Source organism: Sinocyclocheilus rhinocerous, unplaced genomic scaffold, assembly GCF_001515625.1.
Source record: "Sinocyclocheilus rhinocerous isolate Xijiao unplaced genomic scaffold, SAMN03320098_v1.1 scaffold1078, whole genome shotgun sequence".
NCBI classification, from domain to species: Eukaryota; Metazoa; Chordata; class Actinopteri; order Cypriniformes; family Cyprinidae; genus Sinocyclocheilus; species Sinocyclocheilus rhinocerous.
The window spans coordinates 240,932-268,012 of NW_015649572.1; the positions used below are offsets into that span (position 1 = coordinate 240,932).

General features: G+C 36.3%; 1 protein-coding gene across 3 annotated transcripts in view; it reads right to left on the reverse strand.

Moving 5' to 3' along the window:
- Positions 1-27,081, reverse strand: part of celsr1a (cadherin EGF LAG seven-pass G-type receptor 1a) — a 120,433-nt gene that overhangs the window by 44,995 nt on the left and 48,357 nt on the right. For all 3 annotated transcript variants that reach the window (XM_016515584.1, XM_016515583.1, XM_016515582.1), the window contains exons 6-8: positions 4,782-4,939; positions 1,909-2,072; positions 1,691-1,816 (exon numbers count right to left, since the gene is read on the reverse strand). In XM_016515584.1, the coding sequence (XP_016371070.1) occupies positions 1,691-1,816; positions 1,909-2,072; positions 4,782-4,939 (448 nt within the window). The remainder of the gene's footprint in view (positions 1-1,690; positions 1,817-1,908; positions 2,073-4,781; positions 4,940-27,081) is intronic.

A 27,081-nucleotide genomic window follows, 5' to 3' on the forward strand; every position in this document is an offset into this window, starting at 1 on the left:
AGGGACCTGAACAAGACCAGCGTGATTCCCTCTTGTTTGGGTGTCCCAAGCCTTACAGAACGTCCAACCGCAAAAAACAGCCAGTGGCAATGTCAAGTACACTATCATTTGGGTTGTTCAAACACATGCAAACACACCCACTTTCAAACACATCTGTCAATTAATCACAGTGGAGTTGTAAAGTAGTGTGTAAAGTCCTGTTGAGTATGTATCAGAATTGACTGCCAAAGATGGCAAATGTGGTGAATTTATTGGCCTGTAAACTGTGACAAGCATGTTTTTCTAGGCAGCAAAAGCATTGACTTCACAAATCCACCAAAAAATGAGGTAAGAACAGAAGGTCCTGTACTTCCTGTAGTTGTGAGGAAATGTGGGAACAGTCATTTTAATCTAGACTGACAGTTGCTCCAAAACTGACAATTAAACTCTGTTGCAAAAACCCAATGAGCTGTCTACTTAAAAATTGTTATGTTCTAAAATTCCTCATTTTGAGCCAAATCTAAGACAGCTTTGCTGTATCTTTAACAGAGATGGCAATCCCAGAATGCATTGCAACAAGCATGACAGAAGAGTTGAGGGAAAACTATTAATATATGTCATTTAGGGCTATCACAATGTTAGCTTTTAGATAATAGTGGCTACTGATAGAACTCACAATAATGAAATTATCACAATATCTACATTTTCAGCATCAGTCATATTCACCTTTATCTTTTTTGTTTTCTTTTCTTCTGGCCATTCAATCACACTCAAAAAAGTGTAGAAAGATTTAGCGCTGGATTATTTATGATATTATCATATGTGTAATATTTTCGAAATCAATATTTAATTTTTTTTAATATCACTGTAATCGGTATATTGCTACACCTCAACTATCACTCAATACCAAAATCTATTAAAACTGAACTATTTCACCCAGTATTTGTGTGTGTTATGTATGTTTATTACCTAATCAAACTGTTACCTTAGCATCATGCTAGTGTAACTCAAGTTGAGAAAAGATACTGATTAGAAATATACTTATATTTCATCAATTAGTGAGAAGTATCAATAAAAATTGTTACATTTAATAAAAATTGACTATTTTACCCAATATTTGTGTTTTGTCTTTTCCACATTTATTACAGTATCAAGGCGTTAGCTTAGCAACAAGCTAACATCAAACTTTTTGTGAGAATGCAATTTGTGTGGGCTGTTGAATTGCTAAAAATCTTTCAAAGTGGTCACTTATGATGTCTTTTTTAGAACGTTGCCTCAGCACATTATTATCTGAGGATTTATCTTTCGTATAAATCTGAACCTAATTCCATCTGGTTTGCCTTTTGGTTTGACCCAAAGGACCACAACAACAGGTTGTAAAACCAAAGCATTGATTTTATCGTGCAGAGCAGAGGCATTATGGGAAATACACTGGCAACACTACTCGAATATTGCTCAGAGTATGTGGAGTGTATATCCGCAAGGTTGATTTGGGGCACTAAAGGAGAGTGGGGCAGATCCTGACTGATGCTTATCTGCGAAGACATTTCCCTTTCAGGAAACACCATCACATTAATGCCACTGCCTGCTTCCTTTAAGTCCATGAGCAATCAACAGCTAGTTCAAAATAACAAACGCATACACGGATGCTCGACGCATGCATGCACATGCATTCATGTCCATTGGCACGCTACCAAATAGTCCCACCTACCCTGATCGCAGTTCTTGCCACCCCGGCCTTCAGGACAGTCACAAAAGTAGGTGTTCCACTTATTTTCACACTGAGCGCCGTGCTGACACAAACCCTCATAGCAGAAGTTCTTCTTCGCTGGACAGCCTGACAGTACAATAAATATATTGGTTTTGAGTTACAACAATCTAAAAACAAGTTCACAATATGATTTTGAATTGTTATGGTTTATGCCAGACCTTCAGTGGTGCCGTTGTTGGCGATGTAACTGGCCATGTCGATGGATCTACTGTCAATCATCAGGTTCCTCATGCAACCCACAAAGTCCCGGTTCCGTATGGGGAAATCCTCTGGAAGGTTGGGCACCCCGCCAAGCAGAAGAGGCCCAGTAAGATCCAAAGACCTGAAGATGGAAAACAAAACTTTAAAATGTGCCACCAAACTCTCCAACAAGTTAATGGCATCACAATTTAGCGAGCTGTCCTGCGTTATACTATCTAAAGCCTAAAGTATACTTTGTTTTTTTATGCATATGCTAGTATATGTGTAGATTTAGTGTGCATCAGTACAATATGCACGATTGTTCATGTGCCTTGAATTTTTTACTAATTAGTTGGTCCACAAGATGGCAAGGTGGCCCAAGAACAACAAAAACAAACTAATGGAAACAGCAACAACAACATACCTCTGAATTGGTGAGCACTTGTGTGCGGGGGTTAAGACTTTACATTTTTCATAACTTCTGGAGAGAAATAGTGCAGATGCGTGACAAAGATTAACCTTTTTAGTGCAAATTTGCTGAGTGCCTGTGTTCCTAGATGTTATCAAATGCAGTATATTTTGAAAAGCTATGCATTCAGTTGTATGAATACATTAAAGCCCAAATCATACTTCAGTTTTGATGCAAACTAGGGTCTGCATGCAGTTTACTTATGCAGTTCACCAATGTTACATGAAAAATTATAGTAAAGTGTCACCGTTTTTTTGTTTTTGAAATAAGTCTCTTATGCTCACCAAGGCTGCATTTATTTGATAAAAAATACAGTAAAACTGTAATACTGTGAAACATTATTACAATTTAAAATAGCCGTTTTCTATTTTAATATATTTTAATAAGTAGTTTTAAAAAGCTGTTTCACATGATCCTTCAAAAATCATTCTAATATGCTGATTTGGTGCTCAAGAAGCATTATTATTACCATCACAAATGCAAACAGTTGCTGCTTAATATTTTTTCTTTTTTTTCAGAATTCTTTGATGCATAACAAGTTTAAAAGACCAGATTTTTTGTAAACATCTTTTCTCTCATTCTCTTTTTTTTATCAATGTAATGTGTCCTTGCTGAAAGTATTTCTTTTAAATAATAAAAAAAAAAATACTGACCCCAAACGTTTGAATGGCAGTATACAATTTCAACAAAATTTGATCAAATTCCCCAACAACATGAGACCATCAGTCACACTTTATTTTATGATAAAAAATACAGTAAAACTGTAATACTGTGAAACATTATTACAATTTAAAATAGCCGTTTTCTATTTTAATATATTTTAATAAGTAGTTTTAAAAAGCTGTTTCACATGATCCTTCAAAAATCATTCTAATATGCTGATTTGGTGCTCAAGAAGCATTATTATTACCATCACAAATGCAAACAGTTGCTGCTTAATATTTTTTCTTTTTTTTCAGAATTCTTTGATGCATAACAAGTTTAAAAGACCAGATTTTTTGTAAACATCTTTTCTCTCATTCTCTTTTTTTTATCAATGTAATGTGTCCTTGCTGAAAGTATTTCTTTTAAATAATAAAAAAAAAAATACTGACCCCAAACGTTTGAATGGCAGTATACAATTTCAACAAAATTTGATCAAATTCCCCAACAACATGAGACCATCAGTCACACTTTATTTTAAGGTCTAATTCTCACTATTAACTAGAGGTTGACCGATTCATCGGTTTTGCCGATTAATCGGCACCGATAGTTGATTGGCGGAACTATCGGTTATCAGCAAAAATCAATGCCGATAGTTTTCCGGGTTTCATCCTGCCGCGGAACAGAGCGTCATTCACATAGTTTTCCATTAAATTACATTATATTTGTCCCAAATCATTGTTAATGTACGTAATGACTTCACCCTAGGCTATAAATTATGTATTGTGCTCTTTCTGTGGCTCTCATACAGTCTTTATGCTTCATATAGAGAGCTGTAATACAGATCGCACTTTCTCTTTCCCTTTGCTCAGTTTTTTTTTAAACACCGAACTTCAAACTCATTTATAGGGCTGGGTATCGAGTTCGATACTTTTTAGGCACCGACCGAATTGCCTCGATACCATCGAGTATCGAAAAGGTATCGGCCAGTGTGGTCCAACCTAGCTATCGGTATCGGTAAAATCCACTATCGGTCGACCTCTACTATTAACAAGCCATTAATTACGACTTTTGCCTCAATAAACTCCTAATTTGCTGCTTATCAATACTTAGTAAGGTAGTTGTTAAGTTTAGGTATTGGGTAGGATTAGGGATGTAGAATATGCTCATGCAGAATATGTGCTTTTTAAGTACTAATAAACAGCCAATATGTTATTAATAGGCATGCTAATAAGAAACTACTTAATAGTGAAAATTGGTCCCTATACTAAAGTGTACCAGACCATCTGATCCCCCTTAATATCGCAGCTTGATAAAAAGCTCTGTAAGATAGAAGTAAGACAGGTGAAAGGGGGCGCGACCTTCCTTAACCAATCTGTCAATCACAGTGTCCACGACAACAGAGCCATAGGGAGTGGAATGTTGCCATGCAGTATAAAACAGGTCAGTGCTTATCAGACTGGAGCGACGGGTTAAAACTTCACATTTATTTGTTGTTCTTTCTTTGAAGTGTTTTAATGCACAGCCTTGTTCCAGCATGCAACAACACCTGATGCTGCAATTGCCACCTAAAGTATGAGAAGATCCTTCACAAATGAAAGATTTTTGGACGTGTGTCCTGAAGGTTTCTGAATGGGCGTGAGAGAATTAACAAAAGTGTAATTATGAATAATTACCAAAGGCTAAATATCAAGAGAATGAGTTATTGTTTGATTTACACAGAGAGAGGGATAAACTCACTTCTTCTGTCCCGTCTGGGTGCCCTGGGCAGCGCAGGAATAGTTGCCGATCTGACTGCCGAAACGCACGGCCATGGCAATGTCACAGTCGTCCACCGCGACTACTGCCACCTTCTCACCCGACGGTCCTTGAGGCAAACCCAAGTGACTTATCTTAGGCTGAAAAGAGAAGAAATAGAAAAGATTAGTCACAGATTGAAAATAAACAGGATGAGCACAGATTCACAAAAACAGATTTTGAAACTAGACTTTTTATACTTTTTGAAGACAATGAGAGTGTTGTTTGTTCCTGCAAAACTAGCAATACTTTTTGTTATGTACTTTCTACTACCCTTGAGAAAAAAGTGTGCGCAATTGTATTCAATGTACATTTTCATGGCTGTTTTTTAACATACTTAAGCAGACTTTTAAAATGTGCACTTTGTAATAGTTTTACTATATTTCATTAAATCCTTGTTTAATAATCTTTTATCATGCTTTAAAGGTGCAGTAGGAGATCTTGGAAAATTCTAACTTTAGCCTGATAGCACTGAAAGCGAACGTCCCACCCTCCAAATCGCCGTCCAAAGCCACGCCCCCTGAACGCATGAACGCGAACAGACCAGACGACCAGAGACAACATTACTACAATACATCATGTGTCATTCACCGGTGAGAAAGCTTTATAGTACAGTTAGTAAAAGTACTACAATACCAGGAAGGAAGATCAGGTTGTTGATGTTTGCCATTCTCGCTCTGTCTGCACTGCGTGCGTGAACGCGCTGATGACGTATCCTGTCTGAGCGAACCGTGAGCGCAGAGGTATGCAAATATATATGTTGATAGGCAAGTAGGAAAGCCAATCAAAACGCTCGGAGCGAGCGTTTTGATTGGACAAGCATTTCTTGGTTCTACACCTTCCACAGAACATATAAATACAGACAAATACATTTAGACCACTTAACCTAATGACTGCTATCGGGATGTGAAGAGACTTTCAACCAGCATAACAAAAAATGTTTCTGAAGACAATCACCTATTGCACCTTTAAATAAATACACTGATTTTTGTGTTGACTAACTTACTAAAGCACTTGATTACAATTTTAACTATAGTGTGATATTCAATATTACATTTAAAATTATTGTATTTTAAATGCACTAAATGCAATTGCAAATATATTGAAATAAATGGAATAAAAGTTTCAATGGAAATAACTAGTGCTGAGCAACGATTAATCGCAATTAATCGCATCAAAAATAAATGTTTTTGTGCACATAATATATGTGTGTGTACTGTGTATATTTATTATGTATATCATACAGTATATATTTAGAAAATGTTTACATGTATATATTTATATTCATATAATTTATATTATATATAAATATATTTAATATATAAACATAACATTTTTCTGTGATTAATGACTGCTATCGGGATGTGAAGAGACTTTCAACCAGCATAATAAAAAATGTTTCTGAAGACAATCACCTATTGCACCTTTAAATAAATACACTGATTTTTGTGTTGACTAACTTACTAAAGCACTTGATTACAATTTTAACTATAGTGTGATATTCAATATTACATTTAAAATTATTGTATTTTAAATGCACTAAATGCAATTGCAAATATATTGAAATAAATGGAATAAAAGTTTCAATGGAAATAACTAGTGCTGAGCAACGATTAATCGCAATTAATCGCATCAAAAATAAATGTTTTTGTGCACATAATATATGTGTGTGTACTGTGTATATTTATTATGTATATCATACAGTATATATTTAGAAAATGTTTACATGTATATATTTATATTCATATAATTTATATTATATATAAATATATTTAATATATAAACATAACATTTTTCTGTGATTAATCATTGCCCAGGACTAGAAATAACATGAAATTATATTTTAGTTTACCATAAATGTTGGTAAGTATCTTTGGCAGTACACGCTAACCATATTTCAAAGACATTAGTAATTATGAAATTACTTAGAAAGATGTACTAGTGGGTCAAGCTAATTATATTTAATATAAATTTAAAATAAAATACATTTTCATTTTATTGCAAATAACATGCATTTAAGTGTCTGAAAACATTACATTCTTATAAAGCATATTATTAACATGATAAGTACTCTTTTCCCCCACAAGGATACACAAGTAATATGCAACGAGGTTACACAGCAAATAATCCTATACATCACAAGCTGTGTTGCAGATTCCTGCCTTTTTCTTTTTCTTCAAGTGTTGTAATGTGAAAAAGAAAACAGATGCCAGGCTCTTGTAATATTCTCATCTCATTTAATCAATAATATCTGTAATATCTGTAAATTTCAGAAATGTTTCAGTTAACCCCTTTCATGTAATCTTTAAGTGATGAATTTCATTTTGCATAGCGACTGAATCAAATCTAAGACCTATTTTTGTCCCAGCAAAGTTTATGGACTGAAATACTTGTGCTAAATCTCATTTCAGAAGTCTATTTCATGAGTATGTTCCTAATGTAAAGATAATTCCGAATGTTTACAGAATCCTTTGCACACTTGTGTGAATGCACGCGCTCACAGATCAAAGCTGTTTACAGGAGATATATCTATGTGCCATGTGTTGGCTCTAAACACCTAACTCAGGGCAGATGTGGGCCATCTGTCTGACTGTGTAATGCACGGCAAGAAAGTGACAGTCAGAAAGTAAAGTTGTGTTGTAAGCATTCACTCCCAGCATGGCCCACTTTCCAATGCACAGCAGCGTTATCTAAACTATCACTGCCACTCCTACAAATATATTTAATATATAAACATAACATTTTTCTGTGATTAATCATTGCCCAGGACTAGAAATAACATGAAATTATATTTTAGTTTACCATAAATGTTGGTAAGTATCTTTGGCAGTACACGCTAACCATATTTCAAAGACATTAGTAATTATGAAATTACTTAGAAAGATGTACTAGTGGGTCAAGCTAATTATATTTAATATAAATTTAAAATAAAATACATTTTCATTTTATTGCAAATAACATGCATTTAAGTGTCTGAAAACATTACATTCTTATAAAGCATATTATTAACATGATAAGTACTCTTTTCCCCCACAAGGATACACAAGTAATATGCAACGAGGTTACACAGCAAATAATCCTATACATCACAAGCTGTGTTGCAGATTCCTGCCTTTTTCTTTTTCTTCAAGTGTTGTAATGTGAAAAAGAAAACAGATGCCAGGCTCTTGTAATATTCTCATCTCATTTAATCAATAATATCTGTAATATCTGTAAATTTCAGAAATGTTTCAGTTAACCCCTTTCATGTAATCTTTAAGTGATGAATTTCATTTTGCATAGCGACTGAATCAAATCTAAGACCTATTTTTGTCCCAGCAAAGTTTATGGACTGAAATACTTGTGCTAAATCTCATTTCAGAAGTCTATTTCATGAGTATGTTCCTAATGTAAAGATAATTCCGAATGTTTACAGAATCCTTTGCACACTTGTGTGAATGCACGCGCTCACAGATCAAAGCTGTTTACAGGAGATATATCTATGTGCCATGTGTTGGCTCTAAACACCTAACTCAGGGCAGATGTGGGCCATCTGTCTGACTGTGTAATGCACGGCAAGAAAGTGACAGTCAGAAAGTAAAGTTGTGTTGTAAGCATTCACTCCCAGCATGGCCCACTTTCCAATGCACAGCAGCGTTATCTAAACTATCACTGCCACTCCTACAGAAATAACTCTTTCCTACTGCAAACGCACTCACACTTTCCATTAGGTGACGTCTAAACATGGTGCAATTTTAGTCTACTTTTCTTTTTGCCTTCCTGTTGCTATATATATATGAATATTTCTTTTAGTGTTCGCGTCACCTACTGACACACAAAGTCCCAGGGGTTGATTTTTATTAATACTAACAGATTTCAACTTATTTATTTGATCACATTAAAACCATTTAGAAGCTTTTTTTTACTATGCCATTATTTATTTTTTCAACTTTTCAAATGCCTATTATTTATAGATTTTATGGTTACCCATGTCCTAGACCAAAACTTCCAATCTTAAACTAGGCTCCATAAAATTTTACCTAGGAAATTATACTTAGATTACGAAGATTAAAATTAGACTATTCATGAAAAAATGCAACAAAATTATATTTGACCATGACAATTGTAAAATACTACTGCTACTACTACTACTACTACTAATAATAATAATAATAAGACTGTGACAAATATGTCTTAATGTTTATATTTTAAAAACACAAGGACCAAAATAGCCCAAATAAAAATGGGCTATTTAAATACACATTTTTCTTTCCAACTTTTCTTTCTGTCTGTCTGTCAATCTGTCTAGCCATAGACATATTTCATTAGTTTCTCATGGAGATGTGAAGGGTGAATAGAATGGGAATTCTTAAAGGGTGTGGTCTCAGACACAAACCCCATCAGGGGACCAGCACAGACCAAAGCAGCTTCAAAGATCTTTTAAGGGAAACACACTGTTTAGGTGAATTTTGCTGCATTCATTTGGCCTGTTTCCAGCAGGATATGAGGGTGTGAGGTATTATTCAGATGGATATCTCTGCTCATGCTGGGTGCTTTCAACACATATCTGGCTCATAATCTAGAACCACTTGTATATACTCACTTTGTATACTTGTATGTCATGTTTTTTTTTTTTTTTACTTATTTACTTATTTTTAAAGTATTACATCTAAATCTTATATTTAAGATTTGTATTTTAATTTGTTTTTTTTTATATATATATTTACATCATAATTAGAGAATTATGTTAAAATTTAACATGTAGAAATGTAAAAATGTAGAAATGTAATATTTTTATATGTAGTAAGTTTAAAGTTTGATTAGTTTTAATTAAACGTACACATTTATATTTAGATCCAACATTTAAGTTTTAACTTTCTATTTAAATATTTAAAAAGTTGAAATTTATGTCTGTGGAAAATATCTCTATTCCGATACTCATGCCACATATTCAACTTGGGAACTGACTTTATTTAATGGGTCTCATTCATTGTACAGAACAAAAAATAAATAAATAAATTATATGTAAATTGTTAATGCATCCATTCCTATATGAACTGTGGCACTGAATTTATAACTTAAGTAAGAATGGTTTTTAACATTGATTTATATACACACACACAAAAAAACAACAACACTATATCACCTGACTTTGATCACAATAACTGTGTGCCTTGTACCGTACAGCACAACACAGTCAACAACAGACCAGGTCAAGTACATTCTCCCCATTGCCTTTGATTTAGTAGCTCAGCTTCATGCTGCTTGATTTCACCAACTCATTTATCTGACCTCTTAATCAGTGGAGTAGAAGAACAACACTCCAGCTGCCAAACGCTGCAGGAAACCACTGTTTTTTAGAAAGCTGCCATCCGAAAAATCACAAAAAGCAACGATAAGACACGGTTCACGATTTGCTGAATGAGACCAAATGTATTGTATTGTATTAGCAGAGTGACCTGGAACATGACTTCAAAATGGACTCTATTTACCTACTAAATATACGTTCCTGGGTTTATTGTTCATGATTCATTAGTGCATGCTATTCAAAAAACAAGTCTTTATAATGTTTCATCCAAATATAATAACTTGCTCTTGACTGAAACAGCTATCAGCTTTCTTGCCCACACAGGTTATAATGCTAGCCAGTAACCAAATCGCTTCTTATCGGGTTTACACTAGTGCGTTTTCGCTTTAAACCGGCATTTTAAAATGAAAACGATCCTAGTCTACGCTGGCGTTTTCACTGTGTTTCAGAAACGATCTCCGTCCACACTACACAACCGAAAACGCACGTCACATGACCATTCATGCAGGTACAACAATGAGCATGACGTTATTGTTTACACGGTCATCAAGGATACGCAGAGCGAATGTGGGCAGCCATGCCATCGTTTTCAAAAGTCTCCGTTTTTGTCCGTTTACAAAAACGCAAGGAGTTTTCAAACTAAAACGGGGTCGGCGGCGTTTTCGAAAGTCTCTGTTTTCGAGGGTCAGAGTAGTGTAAACAACAGGCGTAACCGTAGCAAAAGTTATGCGTTTTTAAACGAAAACGCACTAGTGTAAACGTAGCCTTAGACTTTGTTTTACTTGGTCATTTAGCTCTATTCCTGCAACACACAGTTTTCATTCTCCAATCAAATTCTGAAGTATAAAATAATTCCCACCCTATTTCTTTTTATATTTTTTTTAGTTTATCTCAGAAATACACGCATGTCACAATACAGAGGTCAAATAGGTTGCAGAAGGCTATTCACGTTGACTTTATTACTGTATACACATCTTGCTAATGAAAAATTATTGTAGGTGTACAATAAAAATGGATATAAATTGCTTATAAATATGCGCTTCCATAGCACAGAACACTTTATGGAGGTCTCAGTTTGTATCATTTAATGTCATTTTGAGTATTATGACTTTTGACTGTAGACTTTTGCATCTTGACACATCTGAGCACAGTGTAATACATTGTTGCAACTCCTGAGGAGGAAAATCTGAGAAGCAAAAGACTTCAGCAAAATCTCCATTTGCTCTTCTTTTAACTCATTGCTGTCTAGGATAAACAACTGAGATAGATCTCACTACTGTTTCTTTCCTAAGGGTTTGTTTGAGTGTTAAACCCTCGTGCATCCAGGTGCAATTTGAATCAGATTAGCCTCGTTTGCTCTTTTCGTGGTGTAAAATGACCGACAGACCTAAACAAAGACTTCTGTGTTGAGACAAGACGCCATTACCCAGAATCCCACTACGTTTGGCTGTTTCCCAGACCTGCGAACAAGCAATTTTCAAATATGCTTTTTGAAATGTACAAAAATATCCGATCTACAAAAAAAGATACTGGAATTCAAACGAATGACATACAATGTTTGATGACTAAACCCTATTAGCCTACATATCACTAATCCCGCTTTGAACTTGTTAATCGACTTTTCCTCTGTTCTTTCTCTGTGAAAACCACTCTGGTAAGGCGGTAACCTCACCAGCGGAGGGTTTGTTGGGGGTAGTTCCAGATCTCTGGGGGTTCTGGCTACATGCCACACATTACTGGCAGAGCAGAAAACAAGCGGGGCTCCAAACATGCACCTCAGGCACAGATGGGAGCGCTGTTTGGGCAGGTACCACCACACTGTTTTCATGAAGACTGGAGGTTGTGTACAGTACAGATTCCCGTCAGCTGTTTAACAAATATTAGCTACCAGTGTTTTACTAACTCAGTATCTCAATCATACTTGATCTCAGCGTCTGGCTACATACCACATGTCCCCCGGCTTCTTACAAAGGCAGGTGTCTACTTGTGTAAGGTTTCCACCTCAGGCTGCTCTGCACATTAAAACACTGCATATGTATGTTTTGCTATGAATGAATCTGGATCAGGGGTGTTTTAAGTGTGATTTTTTTTTTTATTGCTGTTCACCCAAACCTCTCCCCTATGTGATATGGCAGTGAGGCGGACTAATGCAGGTGATTTTATCCAGCACAGAAGATGTGGAATTTGGTTGCATGGCAGAGAAGGTGGTACATCAACCGAGATTTGGGAGAAATTAGGGTTTCTCACAGGTCTAAATTGGTGCCAAACTGATATGGATAACAATATATGCAGATCTCTACAATTATCTTTGGTGGAGGATACTGTATTGTAACAGTCATTGAATCACAAATATGATTAAATCATAATAAACTTCCTATTTCTGAACTCATTCATATTAAGGGTCAGATTTACTAACAGCTTGCGCCAGCGCACAGTCTTTTGGCGTTAAAATAGTACTGTCAGGAAGACGCGCAGTGAGGAATTAGCACTAAAAAGACGTGGACACAGTTATTTTTGCACCTGACCTTATTGAATATGCATTTGTAGGAATGTCCCTTTCAGATGCAAAATGGGAGGAGAGTATTAAAATGAATTACGCAACGCGATTTACTAACGTTTGCGCTCGTCAAATTACTGGTATTTGCGCCATTTTTTAACACCCAAAAATAAGCATGTCAAACTATTTTGCGCTTGAAATGGCTGCAATTATTGTTGCTAGGAGGAGGCACCATAGAGAACAGAGAGCGCGTGGTAGAAGAGAGAGGATTTTTTTTCCCACATGTATTAATTTATTTGCAATGCCAGAACACCACATTATACGAATCCGAACATATCCTTATGCTAATTTGCGCTGCGCTTGATAGATTGTGTTTGTCATTATGGAAATGAGATGTTGCGTCTGTGTTCTTTAATTTGCGCATTGTCAGTAAATCACCCGCAGAAATTTCCACGCTCATCGGCGCTGTTTTGGAACTGCGCTCTCGCGTTAATTTGCCGTTTAGTAAAACTTATTTTAGTATTATAGTATTAGCTTTTATTTTTATATTTTCAGTTTTAATTTTAGCTTGTTTTAATCATTTTTAAACAAACTTTTACATTTTTAACTTTTGTAATAATAATAGAGCTTTTAATAATCTGCTTTTTCATTATTTTTATTAATATTTCTTTTTAGCTTTAATTTAATTTCAATTTCACTTTTAGTTTTTAGCCATTTCAGTATTTCAACTTAAAACTTATTTTGTTTCAGATTTTTTTAAGTTTAATATTGTTATTTTATTTTACTTCAGCTTCATTAGCTTTTCAAATTAAAATACTAAATAATATAATTAATTGAAATATTATGCGTTTTCTGTCTATACTGTCTTTTTCTATGTATAGGGCAGACCATTGAACTGACCATTGAAAACTATTGTTGTGGGTGTGTTTGCATTATAATCTGATCTGCATGATCAGAAAACAATGCTTATGGTTTTTGCAGGCACAATTCAGTCGTAATAAATCCCCCCTCTGTGTGCACTCATTTGTTAAAGCAGGGTGCTGCCCTCTGCCCCCCTTTGGTTTCTGGGTAATTCTTCTGTGAAATCAGCTTGACCTTTTAAAACTTTCCTTAGCTAGACTTTGACTGACCAAAACATTTGATTTATATGTATATAAATGTAAATATGAAGTAATTTAGGAAGTGAATATGTTATGTATGTCAAAGAGAGTATGAAGTTTCTTCATTTTTAAATAAACACTCTTAAAGGAAGAGTTCACCCAGAAATAAAAACTCATCATTCACGCATCTGAAAAGTCAATATTTACTCATTGCGAATCAAGTCAGTTCTCAAGTTAAACTGACTGATTCAATCATCTGGTTTTTCACACATAATCTTCTGATAAGTTGTATCATATTTATGGTGCTTTTGCGAAAGTTTTGGACTTCATTGTAACTGCATGGATACAGAACAGCACAAGGGTGAGTAAATGATAACCAAATGTTTATTTCTAAGTGAACCATTCCTTTAAAAGAGGCCTCCAGCTAAGGTTTTCTCTCTGGAGTGTTGAAAACTCCCGTCACCTCTACACACGGGTCTCTAGGGACGGAGGGTTTGCTGGAGCCATGGCAACACACTTGATCCCAACAGCTCCTGACAGAGGATGAGGTCAGAGAGAGAGGCTCGCTCAAACCTTCATTTCACCCGAACAGACCGGGGGGGAAGTATGAAGAAAGAATTGCTTTAAAAAGAATCATATCACGGAAAACCGGATTTTCGTGTTCTTTCGAAATCAACGAGATGTTCTAGATTTACATACTCTAATACACACACACAAAAAAACAAAGCATCCTCTCGAGTCCACCAATACTATACTGAAACTAAATTACAAAAGTTTGTTTTTTTCATATTTTTATATTTGTTATCTTTTATATATGGGCGGTGCTAGGGAGGGGCTAGCAGGTGCTGCAGCACCCCCTAAAAAGACCAAAGCACCACCAAACATTAAGAAAGATTAAATCAAATAAAAACATTTAACTCCTTACACATGCATAACTCGTGCAATGCAATACAACGTGATGTGATTTGAAGTCGCACATTTCGTAATGTCAGAGCATTTTATTTTAAATATTCCTTGTGCCAAGTAGGCCTGCTACTAAGTATCCCCCGACTAAGGATTTTTCTAGTCAACCAGTCGCACGTTTATATTAAATTGATTAATATAATAACGTACTAAGCCATCTTTTAATATGCATTTAAGCGTACTTTAATAGTAGACATTTCAAGCTTTCTATAGATTTATTTCTTATGTCTGTGAGCCGGTTCATTGTTGTGATCCGCTCCATTCACGGAGACTGCATGAGACGGTAGAAAGCACATCCAGAAATGACGGAGTATTTTAAGTTCTTTCCGCAGGAAAAAAAAAAGATTGCGCGGGCACCCCCATGTCATAACAGTAAGCTCGATAATACTCCCAACCTCCTCATAAACACTTGAAATGCGCCTATATAGGCCTAGCGATTGTATTATTAAAATACAAATAATAATAATAATAACCTGTTTTGGTCATATTTACTATTAATTGCCCAGCTCCTCCTGTCATTGATCTAGCACCCCCTCAGCACCTGCGTTCAAAATTCTATGGCGCCACTCCCGCTTTTATATTAGTATAAAATACACTACCAGTCAAAAGTTTTTGGACAGCAAGCTTTTTAATGTTTTTTTTTAAAGAATTCTATTCTGCGCATCAAGCCTGCATTTATTTGATCCAAAATACAGCAAAAGCAGTAAAATTGTGAAACATTTGTGCTATTTAAAATAGCTGCTTTTTATTTGAATATATTTAAAAATGTAATTTATTCCTGTGATTTCAAAACTGATTTTTTTTAGCATCATTACTCCAGTCACATGATCCTTCAGAAATCATTCTAATATTCTAAATTTGCTGCTCAAAAAAACATTTATTATTATTATTATTATTATGTTGAAAACAGCTGAGTATATATTTTTTTTAGGTTTATTTGATGAAAAGAAAGGTCAGAAGAACAGCATTTATCTGAAATAGAAATATTTTGTAACATTATAAATGTCTTTATCACTTTTGATCAATTTAATGCATCCATGCTAAAAAAAGTATTAATTTCTATAATTTCATAATTTCATGATAAATATATAATTGATTATATTGATTGCTGTATATATTGATTGCTTTAAAAAGCAGGAAAAAATAAGAACATTTCTCCTTAATCACAAATGAAGTTTTGTTCAATTTCCTAATCAAACCCTAATGATGTTCTGGTGACTAGCTCCAGGTTACAAGCTCAAAAATTGTATCCGGATCAGTGTGTCAAAGATCAAAGATGGCAGAATTGTAAACACTTACTTCATGCGTCAACCAAGCAACTGCCATTGATTAATGGGAATGCTTAGAGCTTTACCCAGGTATTATTGACTAATCCTAATCAGCAAAATTAATAAAGCCAAACGGGCCTGGCACAACTCTATGAGAAACTTGCTCTAGAGATGTTTGACACTGTTTGGGCACATTATACATCTGATAGCCCATTTACAGAGATCAAAATTGCAGTCTTAAGGGTGCATCAATGTTTCTGCTCTGAGCAAGATTCTTAAGTTTCACATTCTCAAATGATCTGTTCTGGACATGTACTGTTCAGCCCATCCAATGTACTACAAGCACAAGAGTAAGAATCAATCACCGATATGCAACGTGCCCTGAGTTTACCTTCATAACAGTGTTTCTCAGTGTTTCGACTGCTAACACAAGTCAGTACAGGAGAACACGACTGTAAACGGCCCTAAATGGCTTGTGTTTTCCCCAGAGGGGCAAACTGAGCTCGGGTTTGACAGTAACGGTTGTGTGGAAGCCCTGGAGTTCAGATAAGACCGCTCAGCTTTCAGATAAATCCGCCGCTGCTGCCGCTGGCCTGTCAGTTAAATGGGAAGACAACTGTGTTATGAGGGATTAGTGCAGAATGTCAATCAACAGATTGGGTTACGCACAAAACACCATGAACAAACTGATGATAGAGTCATCTTACACTTTCGCATTACTTGTGAAATATATTCAGAATGTGGGTATTTTAAGCTGTTCTTTTTTGCCTTTTTACTAATTTTGAGCACATTCTTTGTGTCACCACACATTATTTTTTCAAAACTTTTTTTTTAAAACGAGACACTGCAGGTGAATAGGGTATTTTTGTATTACAAGTTTTCTAAAATGTTAGATTTAAATATGCAAATGAGTCATTATTTAATGAAATACGCACTAATTTGCATACATTTCTAGTACAAAAATCTAAACACTGGATGATGTCAGTTTCAAAATTCTTGTTTAATTTTTTTTGACATATTAGAGTCAAAAGTTTTTACAGAGGGAATTTTGGGTATCTCATTTTTGTTGGGTATCTCATTCTTAGAACGGACAATTTTTTGGGGAATAAAATGTTGTATTTAATGAAGCAAATTATATATGAACAAATCCCTCTGTAAATACCTTCAGGATATAGACAGGAATAAAAATGTAAAGTTTGGTGTGTGTAAGTGCTACTGAAGTGGAGATTCATGGCTCAGTGTAGGAGAAAAAACTCATTTTGAGTAAACGGCTTTTAAAAATATGTATTGTAATTGAAATCTACTGACACAAATAGATAAAGTGCTATAAAAGAAACACTTAACAGTGTCTTTTGGATGTTTTCTTTCCACTAGTCTGAAAAAAACACTTTATGAAAAACCAAAAAGCCCAAAATCTCAAACTTGACAGGTGCATGAAAAAACAGTGTTTTTGCCTGCAGTGTCTCCCCTTAAACTTTAAGATTTTAAGAGTATCTCTCGTTTAAATAAATGAATATTAAATTAGTAATTAAAGTATTATATTATTTCATATATTTAAATCCTCTCATGTGTTCATTTAAGTGAAAAACATGGCTTTATTATTATTTTAACTGAATTTTACTGTATTTACTAAATATTTTTAATTTATTTCTGCTTTTCTCCTGAAAAACATTCCTATATGAAATATATACACATAAACGCACACAGACGTTGGGTTTTGTGGTTTATGGGGACTCTCAACAAGCGTAATGGTTTTTATACTGTACAAACCGTATTTTCTATCGCCCCCAAACCTAAACCTACCCCTCAGAGGAAACTTTGTGCATTTCTCATTCTGTATGATTTATAAGCCTTTTGAATTGCGGGGACACCAAAAGTGTCCTCATAAGTCACCTTCACGTTGTAATACCTATGTCATACCCATGTCATTATACAAATTTGTGTCCTCATAAACCGCATAAACATGCACAAACACACACACACACACACACACACACACAAGGGTCATGAGGGTCATTTTTACAATAGAGGAAGTCTAGCTTAAGAGATGCTTTCATTTGTATTATTAAGGAAATATGCTATTTATTTCCACCACACACATACACACACCCAAACTTTCTTTCTCTCCTCTGTGGAATTGTGTCTAGAGCAGGTGTCATGGCAGAATCCATCTGTGTATGAATGTTGTACGAGAAGGGGTGCCTTTGTCACACTGATCTCCTTCACTATCAAACAGTATTACCTCACCCACCCTCCGGCTGTGTAAACCTAGAGCTGTGAATAATTCAAGGGAACAGGCCCAAGTTCACACACACACACACGCCCTCAGGATATACACATAGCACAGTGTTGTCGGCTGGCCTACGGGACATGGGGACCACTTTTAAACTCATGTGTCTCAATAACACATCTCATTTATCAATGCTCGGCCGTGCTCCAGACGGTTAGAGATGGACGTGTGCTTTTGTCTCGTGCTATGTGCGTAATCCACAAAACTCGCCTTTAAGAAGGAAAAGCGTGCAGGTACAAAGCCGTCTCTTATTTCAGGTGCTGTCCACTTCTCCTCACCAAACAGGTTACTGAAGACATTCATGTCACATAATAAAATTCTTTACAGTCTGGATAGACCAAACCCCAAAACTATAATGTATTCTGAATTACAAGAAGATCGTACAGATTTTGGCCAGTACAGATTAAACAAACTGGTCACACTTTATTTTAAGGTCCATTTCTCACTATTAAAAAAACAATTAACTATGACTTTTGCCTAATTTGCTGCTTATTAATAGTTAGTACGGTAGTTGTTAAGTTTAGGTTTTGGGTAGGATTACACTCTAAAAAATGCTGGGTTAAATGCAACCAAGTGCTGGGTAAAATAGGGACAAACCCAGCAACTGGGTTGTTTTGATCCAGCGGTTGGGTTACTACCCAGAAGGTTGGGTTAACCATTTAACCCAACTGCTGGGTCAAAACAACCCAATTGCTGGGTTTGTCCCTATTTTACCCAGCACTGTGTTGTATTTAACCCAGCATTTGTTAGAGTGTAGGGACGTAGAATATGGTCATGCACAATATGTGCTTTATAAGTACTAATAAACAGCCAATATGTTAATAATTGGCATGCTAATAAGCAACTAGTTAATAGTGAGAATTGGTCCCTATACTAAAGTGTTACCGACAAACTACTACACAATAACAAATAGCATTATTTTTAATTCATATACCATTTTAATGTGCAGAGTATTATAACTACAAGCAAACAATTCAACATAGGCTCATTGGAAATATGTGCCTCTAAATACCTTTCTGCAAAACTGAAAAAAAAAGTACCTATACATACAAATCGCTGCAGTTTCCAGTTGAAATAAACACTAGAGGCAGTAAAACTCCAACAACTTTTGGTCATTTTCAGACAAAGGATGATTTGCAGGTCCACAGTTTCGATTAATAAACCTAATTTTCACACTTGAGGAACATCAGTTTTGCATTTGTTAACACAAACAAATCTCACAAACTTTTTGCGACACTCCCCGGATATTTGAATTATGAACCACCGCAATATGTACCTGAAGCAAATTAATAAAAACAAAGCAATAAGTGCCTATATCAATGTAACAAAAACGTGCCAGGGTCATATATTGAACCCGTGTTTTAGCGCCACTCACTGGACGTTTCACTTTGGAACTGCTTCAAAACGTGCAGTAAGGTACGTAATAATGGTGTTGCAGAAATATATTTAGAGGCACGTATTTCCAATGAGCCTGGGTTGGTGTTGTTGGTTATCTAAAAAAATTTAAGTATATATATATATATATATATATATATATATATTGGAGAAAAAGAACTCCCGAAACTTTGCCTATCAACTCTAATGGTACAATCATTGATTTGTTCTCCAAAAGTGCCCAGACTTCACAGAATCTGACCTCCTCCTGTACACCACAGTATGATGAATGAGTAGGTCATAACGGTTTGTTCTAAAGTAAAGCAGGCCTGATCGTACATTCAGCTTGAGCGCATTCCTCTGGCGAGAGCTTTCTGGAGTGAATGACAGCTGAATAGCGGGTGGAAGAAGATCTACAAACCGTAGAAATCGGCAGTCATTCTTGATAAAATCCCTTGACATGAATTTCATCATCTTGACACTAACTCACCACTAATCTCCTCATACACTGAGCCAATTATCTCACTACTGACTGAAGGTAAGACAACAAAAAACAGCTTTATGTGGACATGCAGTTGATTGAATTTTAGATCATTTGTACTTATCCTGAGTGACTGGATGAATCGTATGTACTCTAAATGTACTAATGTAAATGTCACATACTAATTCTTTCTAAATCCATAGCTCTGTGGGGAAGATATGATACAGGTCCATAGCTCATAAGAAATCAGCATGAAACCTTAAGGAAATTAAGGCGTTTTGAGACAACCAACGAAGTCAATAATACCTGGGTAAAGCTCTAAGCATTCCCATTAACCTCAATGGCAGTTGCTTGGTTGACGCATGAAGTAAGTGTTTACAATTCTGCCATCTTTGCTCTTTGACACATTGATCCGGATACAATTTTTGAGCTTGTAACCTATAGTTAGTCACCACAACAGAAGTTAAACAACTAAGATTTGGAAAAGTTGAGACCTTTGGGTTTGGTTTGGTTTGCACAAATTCTCAAATACATCCTCATACTCAAATTCAAAACTACAGACCACAAGAATTCAGTCAACTACAAGAACTCAGTCAACTGCGGCATGTCTTCTATAGGTACCCTTTTCATGCAGAGATTTTAAAAAGCAGCAGCTCTTTATAGCTGCACGGAGTGTCATGATGTCATTCTTCCTTCCTTTACAGGGTGTGACGTGTTTACTCACTGTGTGTCTCATCCTCTATCCTGACCCATTTCCCTCTTTAAAGCATCTGCGTGATCCCAACACCTTTTCCATGTGGTGGAGACACACTGGTTTTCCATATGGGAAAAGTTTCACAATATTCCTACATGCAACATTCCTACAGAAATTAACCTTGTTTTTGTAGTTACCTGAGCTGACCTATGGTGACAAAAATAGAAGATATCTGCATACTACATCAGTCTCGTTTGGGTTGGAGTGGCTGCCCTCAATATAAGAAAGCCTCCATTTCAACACTTCATCCGACTTCCTGTATTTATTGCACATTAAAAATGATAGAGTGGAATACAGGAAACACATTTTCCTCATGTTGACACACAACTGGAAGTTGGTTAACCTTATTACAATATTACAAATGTAATTAAGGATTTATCAAATATCTCAATATATGCCAACTTTAAGGCCTACTCCCACTGAACCCAATTTGTTCTGCAACAAATTGTTAAAACAAACTGAATTAATACCTATTTAAACCCAATTCAGCCTGCAGAAAGTACATTTCCTACTGAGTATATCTTGGTAGATCTGCATTCTTCTACCAACAGAGACAAAATTCCATAAATACTTAAAAAGAATATTTAGCAGCGGCACAGCAAAATCAGTTTGTTTTGACTCACAAACAAATGAATCCTTTCGAGGATCCTTTCGAATACCTCAGAGGAGGTCTATCCTAATGAAAGCACTAACAAACCCGATCGTAAATTTCCTTGTGATTCCCATCCGTACTAATGAATCTCTTTGGACACAGATACAAAGCTGTTGGAGTCATAGAAGAAGATGTGGGTCTGTATTCACAAAGTTTCTCTACAGGAGCAGATTTAGGATTTAATCGTTATATATCTCTATATAACCGAGCACAGAACTGAACCGAAAGCAGCCCGGGAGACTCCGAGACGCTTTGTAAATGCGGACCCTGAGACCGGAAGGATAGCAAGAACCGCCACCGCAGAGCTACGCTAGGTCACTGGATACGGTACCTCCTTATGAGTGAGCTCCAGCCAGGCGGTATAGAGATGGACGCGCAGCACCCCACTGGAGTCCAGCAGGTGCAGGCTGTCCTGCGTAGACCACGGGAGAGAAAGCGGTGATTAGAATGTACGATGAAGCCCTTCAACCCCACAGATGTTGAAAGCCCTTTTAAAGTAGCAGCAGACCCTAGTAAAATCAGCCCCAAAGCACTATAACATTTAATGTCTGTGTGCTACAAAACCGGCTTACTAACACAACCGCAGACTAAAGACTTGGTCTGATTACTTAGTCCGACCCAAATTAAGTTCCACTTACTTCCGCTTATACTTTTGTGTCCGTGTTTATTCATTAAAAGCTATGTTTACATGCAATCAAACTATCCATTAATAAACAGATTGATTGATACAAATCTCTGGCTGAGCTTTTGATCTGATCAAAATGTAACTTTTCTCTGAGTGGAATTTAACTTTCTTATGTGGATTAAAAATACCTTGAGCATATGTTAAATGTTGTGATGTGTATGTTTATATAAGTCTTACGAAGGCGTGCATTTTAATTTACGAACAGGTAAGTAGAGGTCAATATTGAACCGGTCAGAATTTGCTACATAATTGCTAAAAAATACTTTTTTAGTTGTGTCACCAAGGCAGAAAAGCCATGTTTGAACAAAGTTCTAGTGGCAGCTATGCTACAGATGCTAATTATGCTATCGATAACATTTAGACGTATTGGTTTTATACCAATTACGCACTACAATAAATCTACTTTTTTGAGGATATCCAGGTGCTTTCACCCCAAGCAAAGAAACTTGGTGTCAAATAATCTTGTTCTTCTAGGAAAGGTTCAGCATCAATGCATCCAAAATATGAGCTAGTGACATGGATAAATTAAATACAAAATAATTCCCAAAAAAGGGTAACCAGTTTACTCTTTCATAGATGTTTGACACCTGTCATCTCTCACTGCGGTATAACATGCTCTGTTAAGTAAACACACTTGTTTTTTTATGTGTTCACGGTGCATCTGATTCACTACACTTGAATTTATGACTCAAATAACTAATTATATTATGCGTGTATATGGAAAAAGTATATAAAAGGAATGGTAAATTCCACAAAATGAATGTTTTCCAGCATCTATAGTTCATGACCTCCCAGTAAACCAGCCCACTTCCGTTACACCCATCCGTAGGCTAAATTAAATGTGAGCTGGCTCCCTTTACTTTGACCTGCATGCAGCTTGTTTCCTTTAAACCCTAAATCCTCTCACTTTACTTCCAATACAGTGCAATTGTCTTTATTAGGCAAACTAGACTGTTTAGGGCAAGTTATTTAGCATGTTAAAACAGAGGATGGTTTATTCTTTACCAGATTTTTTTATTTTATTTACTCACTGTGGGCCTAAGTACTGCCACCCTGTTAAGCTGCTTCGTGAACCACTGTGCTTTGATCTCATTCTTAAAAGAGATTCAGAAATGAAGCCAAGTTGAACTGAATTCAGGTTTTCTGAATCAGGTTTTATGTTTTTATTTAGTACATGATGCACACATGATGTTTATTATTTTTACAAAATAGCAATGCCACAAGGCCAAACTACATTTATTTGAGTATTAAAATTAATCATCATAAAATATTCTCTACATACAAAAATATCCTGCATTGTCTTAACAGCTGAAACTCATAAGCAAATAATAGTTAGAGTTATATGGGGATGTCTGGGAATTTAGATTAGTGTCTGTGATATATATCCAGCATGTAATGAGCACTAAGCTGGAATCCAGTTCTAAGCTGCAGGAAAATTGAAAGGTCTGAAATGAACTGAGAACTACAGTGCAGTCACTGTAAATACAGAAGCACGCAATGATTTGAACATGGATTCCAATAGTCTGATGTCCTTACACTTGCACACTCTAATAATCATAAAATGTACAGTACACTACCTTTTGGGTTGGTTTTTTAATTATGCTCAACCAAGACTGCATATATTTGATCAAACATACAGTAAAAATAGCAATATTGTTAAATATTATTATAATATAAAAACAACCGACTTCTATTTTAATATGTTTAAAAATGTAATTTATTCCTGATCCTTCAGAAATCATTCTAATAGGCTTATTTGGCTAATTTAATGAAACAGGCTAATAGGATAACTTTTCCACTTTGCCGCTTTTCCACCATTGCGCTGAACGGTTCTCTTTGCATAACCGTTCCATTCCGCGCCGATCCGAGCCGGCCGGTACAGTTATGGTTTCGTTTTCCACTGCAGGGCTGATAACGGATCTCGCTGGAATGTAATTCAAATGCGTCAGTCGTTGCCGTGGTAACACAAGTGTTTACATATGATATGAGATGTAAATAACCACCGCGTTATGGAGGATGATCAGAAATTTCTTTAGATTTTATTACTAATTTGTGTTTACATTGCTCAAAATAGCGCGCTTAGCAAGCTACGGAGAAACTAGCAGCCAGGCAACAGACAAGTGACAGATCCTGAGTGGCGACGTCACGCACGCGCACTCTACCAGCACGGTTGTCTAACCGTGCCGAGAATACCGGGCCGAGAACGGTTTGTAATCGTGCTGCGCCGTACCAGGCTCACGTGGAAATACAACTGGAACCGTACCTGACAGTTCTTAGAACCGTTCGGCCTGATAGTGGAAAAGCGGCTAATGTTTATAAACAACATTTCACGTGACTGTTACACCATCATGGTCTCATCACAATGCATTCCAGGACTGCCTTGATCGTAGGTATCATAAAAATATTTTATCTTGCCTAAAAATGACCATGTTTAATGGTCAAATGTTGGTTTGACACTGTTTAAATGCAATGCAAATTTGTAAACAAAAACATACCTCACTCTTCAACCCCTTAAGTAAAATAGAACTTTTTAATTTTCAAAATGTTTTGTTTTTCTGTCTTCTTTATTGTGACATCATCAATGAAGCATCTATTCGCACACCATCAGACAGATAGATTGCTGTCATATTGATAACAGAACCCACCCCACCTCTTTAGCAAAACTCTGAAATGTCTAAAAACAGAAACACAATGAAGCCATATTCCTCCAAAATGTGTCAGATCGCAATTCTCAATATTGCCACAAGGACTGCTATAGCCGGCATTAATATAGACTGTCTTTTTCTGTGGTCAGTTTTGTCTTTCAAGTCTGGCATGGCGGTGCAACAGTTTGTAAAAAGTTTGTCCAGCAAATGGGTTAAGGTTAGTCAACATTTCTCTTAAATTCTTATAGGGCAAACGTGTGTTTGTGAATTAAAAGTTAACATTTTGGTCACATTAAATAGCGTCACCTTCACAAACACATTTTTCTTCTGACGCACCATCCATTTTGAAATGAATGTATTTGCAGTGGTTTTTGACACAGCATAAACTCTACTATGTAGCCGCCCACAGGCTTTTATATATTCACCCTCTGACCCCATAAATTAAGCACTGGACATTAGGTATGACTAAGACACTTTGTCTTTCTATAAGTTCCCTTAAATGCAGCGGTACCTTAAAAGGTTGTGAAAGTATGAGCAGATTCCATCTGAAATCCTCTGAAATCCCAACAGACCTCTCTCTGGTGCTGTGTGGAAGTGATAATCAGGGAAAGCATTAACTGATTGTGGAGGAATGTCTTTAGATCTGGACAGTATACCCACTCCTGACAGTTCTCACACTCCACGAGACATGGCTCGGGACAGTTTCACCTCCAACTCCAAACGTGACCATACTGTTGGCTATTGACCAGACTGGCTCTCCTGTGCCAATGTGTGTGTGTTTAAACAATTCACTATGGTAAATCACTGTGCACACTCGGCAACAGCTGCAGGCTGTCACACACTTGCTGCGTCTCTGGCCTCACTGTGACTTTTTACTGTGTGTGTTGGAAGCAGGTGGAGTATTTTTGACATAGCAATGTGTGAGGACTCCCCCTTGGCTGGTGGTCTAACACCTTCTCGGCACCCACTATGAGTTGTGTTATTTAGTGCGCCTTGTAAATGTGTGTGTGTTCCACCAATAGCAACTCAGGCAGGGCATAAGATTTCTTCAAACTAGCATGTGCTCAATCACAACAAAAAAGCAAAGTTCCGTAGGGAACACTTTACACTGCATACTAAACTAGATTTTTTTGGTGCTTATACGGGTCCAAAACTCTCTCACATTTTGTTGTGGTGCATTGTGTGGTTGCCAAGTCCAGATGCTTTGAAAATCACAAAAATCCCAGGATTTTCTGTACCATTCATGTTTGTACTATAAACATGCAGTTTGCTCAAATGCATGTTCCAAAAACCAATAATAATTGTTGAATTTTAAAATGTTAAATTGCTTTCCCTGTTGAAAAACAGCATATGCTGGTTAGGTATGTTTTGAAGCATGGCAGCTGGTTTGAGCTGGGTTAAGCTGGTCCTGAGCTGGTTGTAAGCTTGGTTATGAGCTGGTTTAAGCTGGTCATGTGCTGGTCCTAAGCAACTAGCTCCTGCTCAGGACCAGCTCACAACCAGCTTACAAACAGTTCAATACCAGCTTAAACCAGCTCATGACCAACTAAGGACCAGCTTAAACCAGCTTCCATGCTTCAAAACATACCTAACCAGCATATGCCGTTTTTTTATTCAACAGGGTTATAAAGAACTTAAATTCTTCTGTTGTTGTATCTTTAGAAAGATCCAACAATACACTAGTCTGAAATATCTTCATCAACTAATGCCATTACAGAAAACTGCATTAGCCTCTATGCAGTGAATTAAAACATCTCCCTTGAAATCCAAGACCTCATCATTGTTTTCGTCCCCAACTACTGCTCACTTTATACGAGTACAAGGATATGCTTGAAGACTATGTGGAAAACAATCTTTAAAGCAGGATTATGAAACTCAAGTTGGAGTCTCTTACAAGCAGGAAGACTTCTGGCACATCACAATGGCATATTCAGTTTCGGATGTTCTGGGCTTGGAAGAGTCGAGAATCACAGGACAGAAATAAAGAAGACTGTGTCTTTTGTTACCCATGTGCATTAGTTTTTTTGAAGCTTTACACGAATCTTGTGGCCTCCAGTTAGCAGATTGTCTTTTTGACACTGTCACATGGAGAGGGCAACACTAGATAAACTCTAGTCGTAATCTCTTTGCGGAAGAGTAAGCAACGCATGCAAAAACATGCTAGCAAGTACATTTAGACTTAATTATGCAATGTCATGCTAACACCCCTTTGGGTGTGGAAGCATTTGAAAACAATCTCCAGTTGAG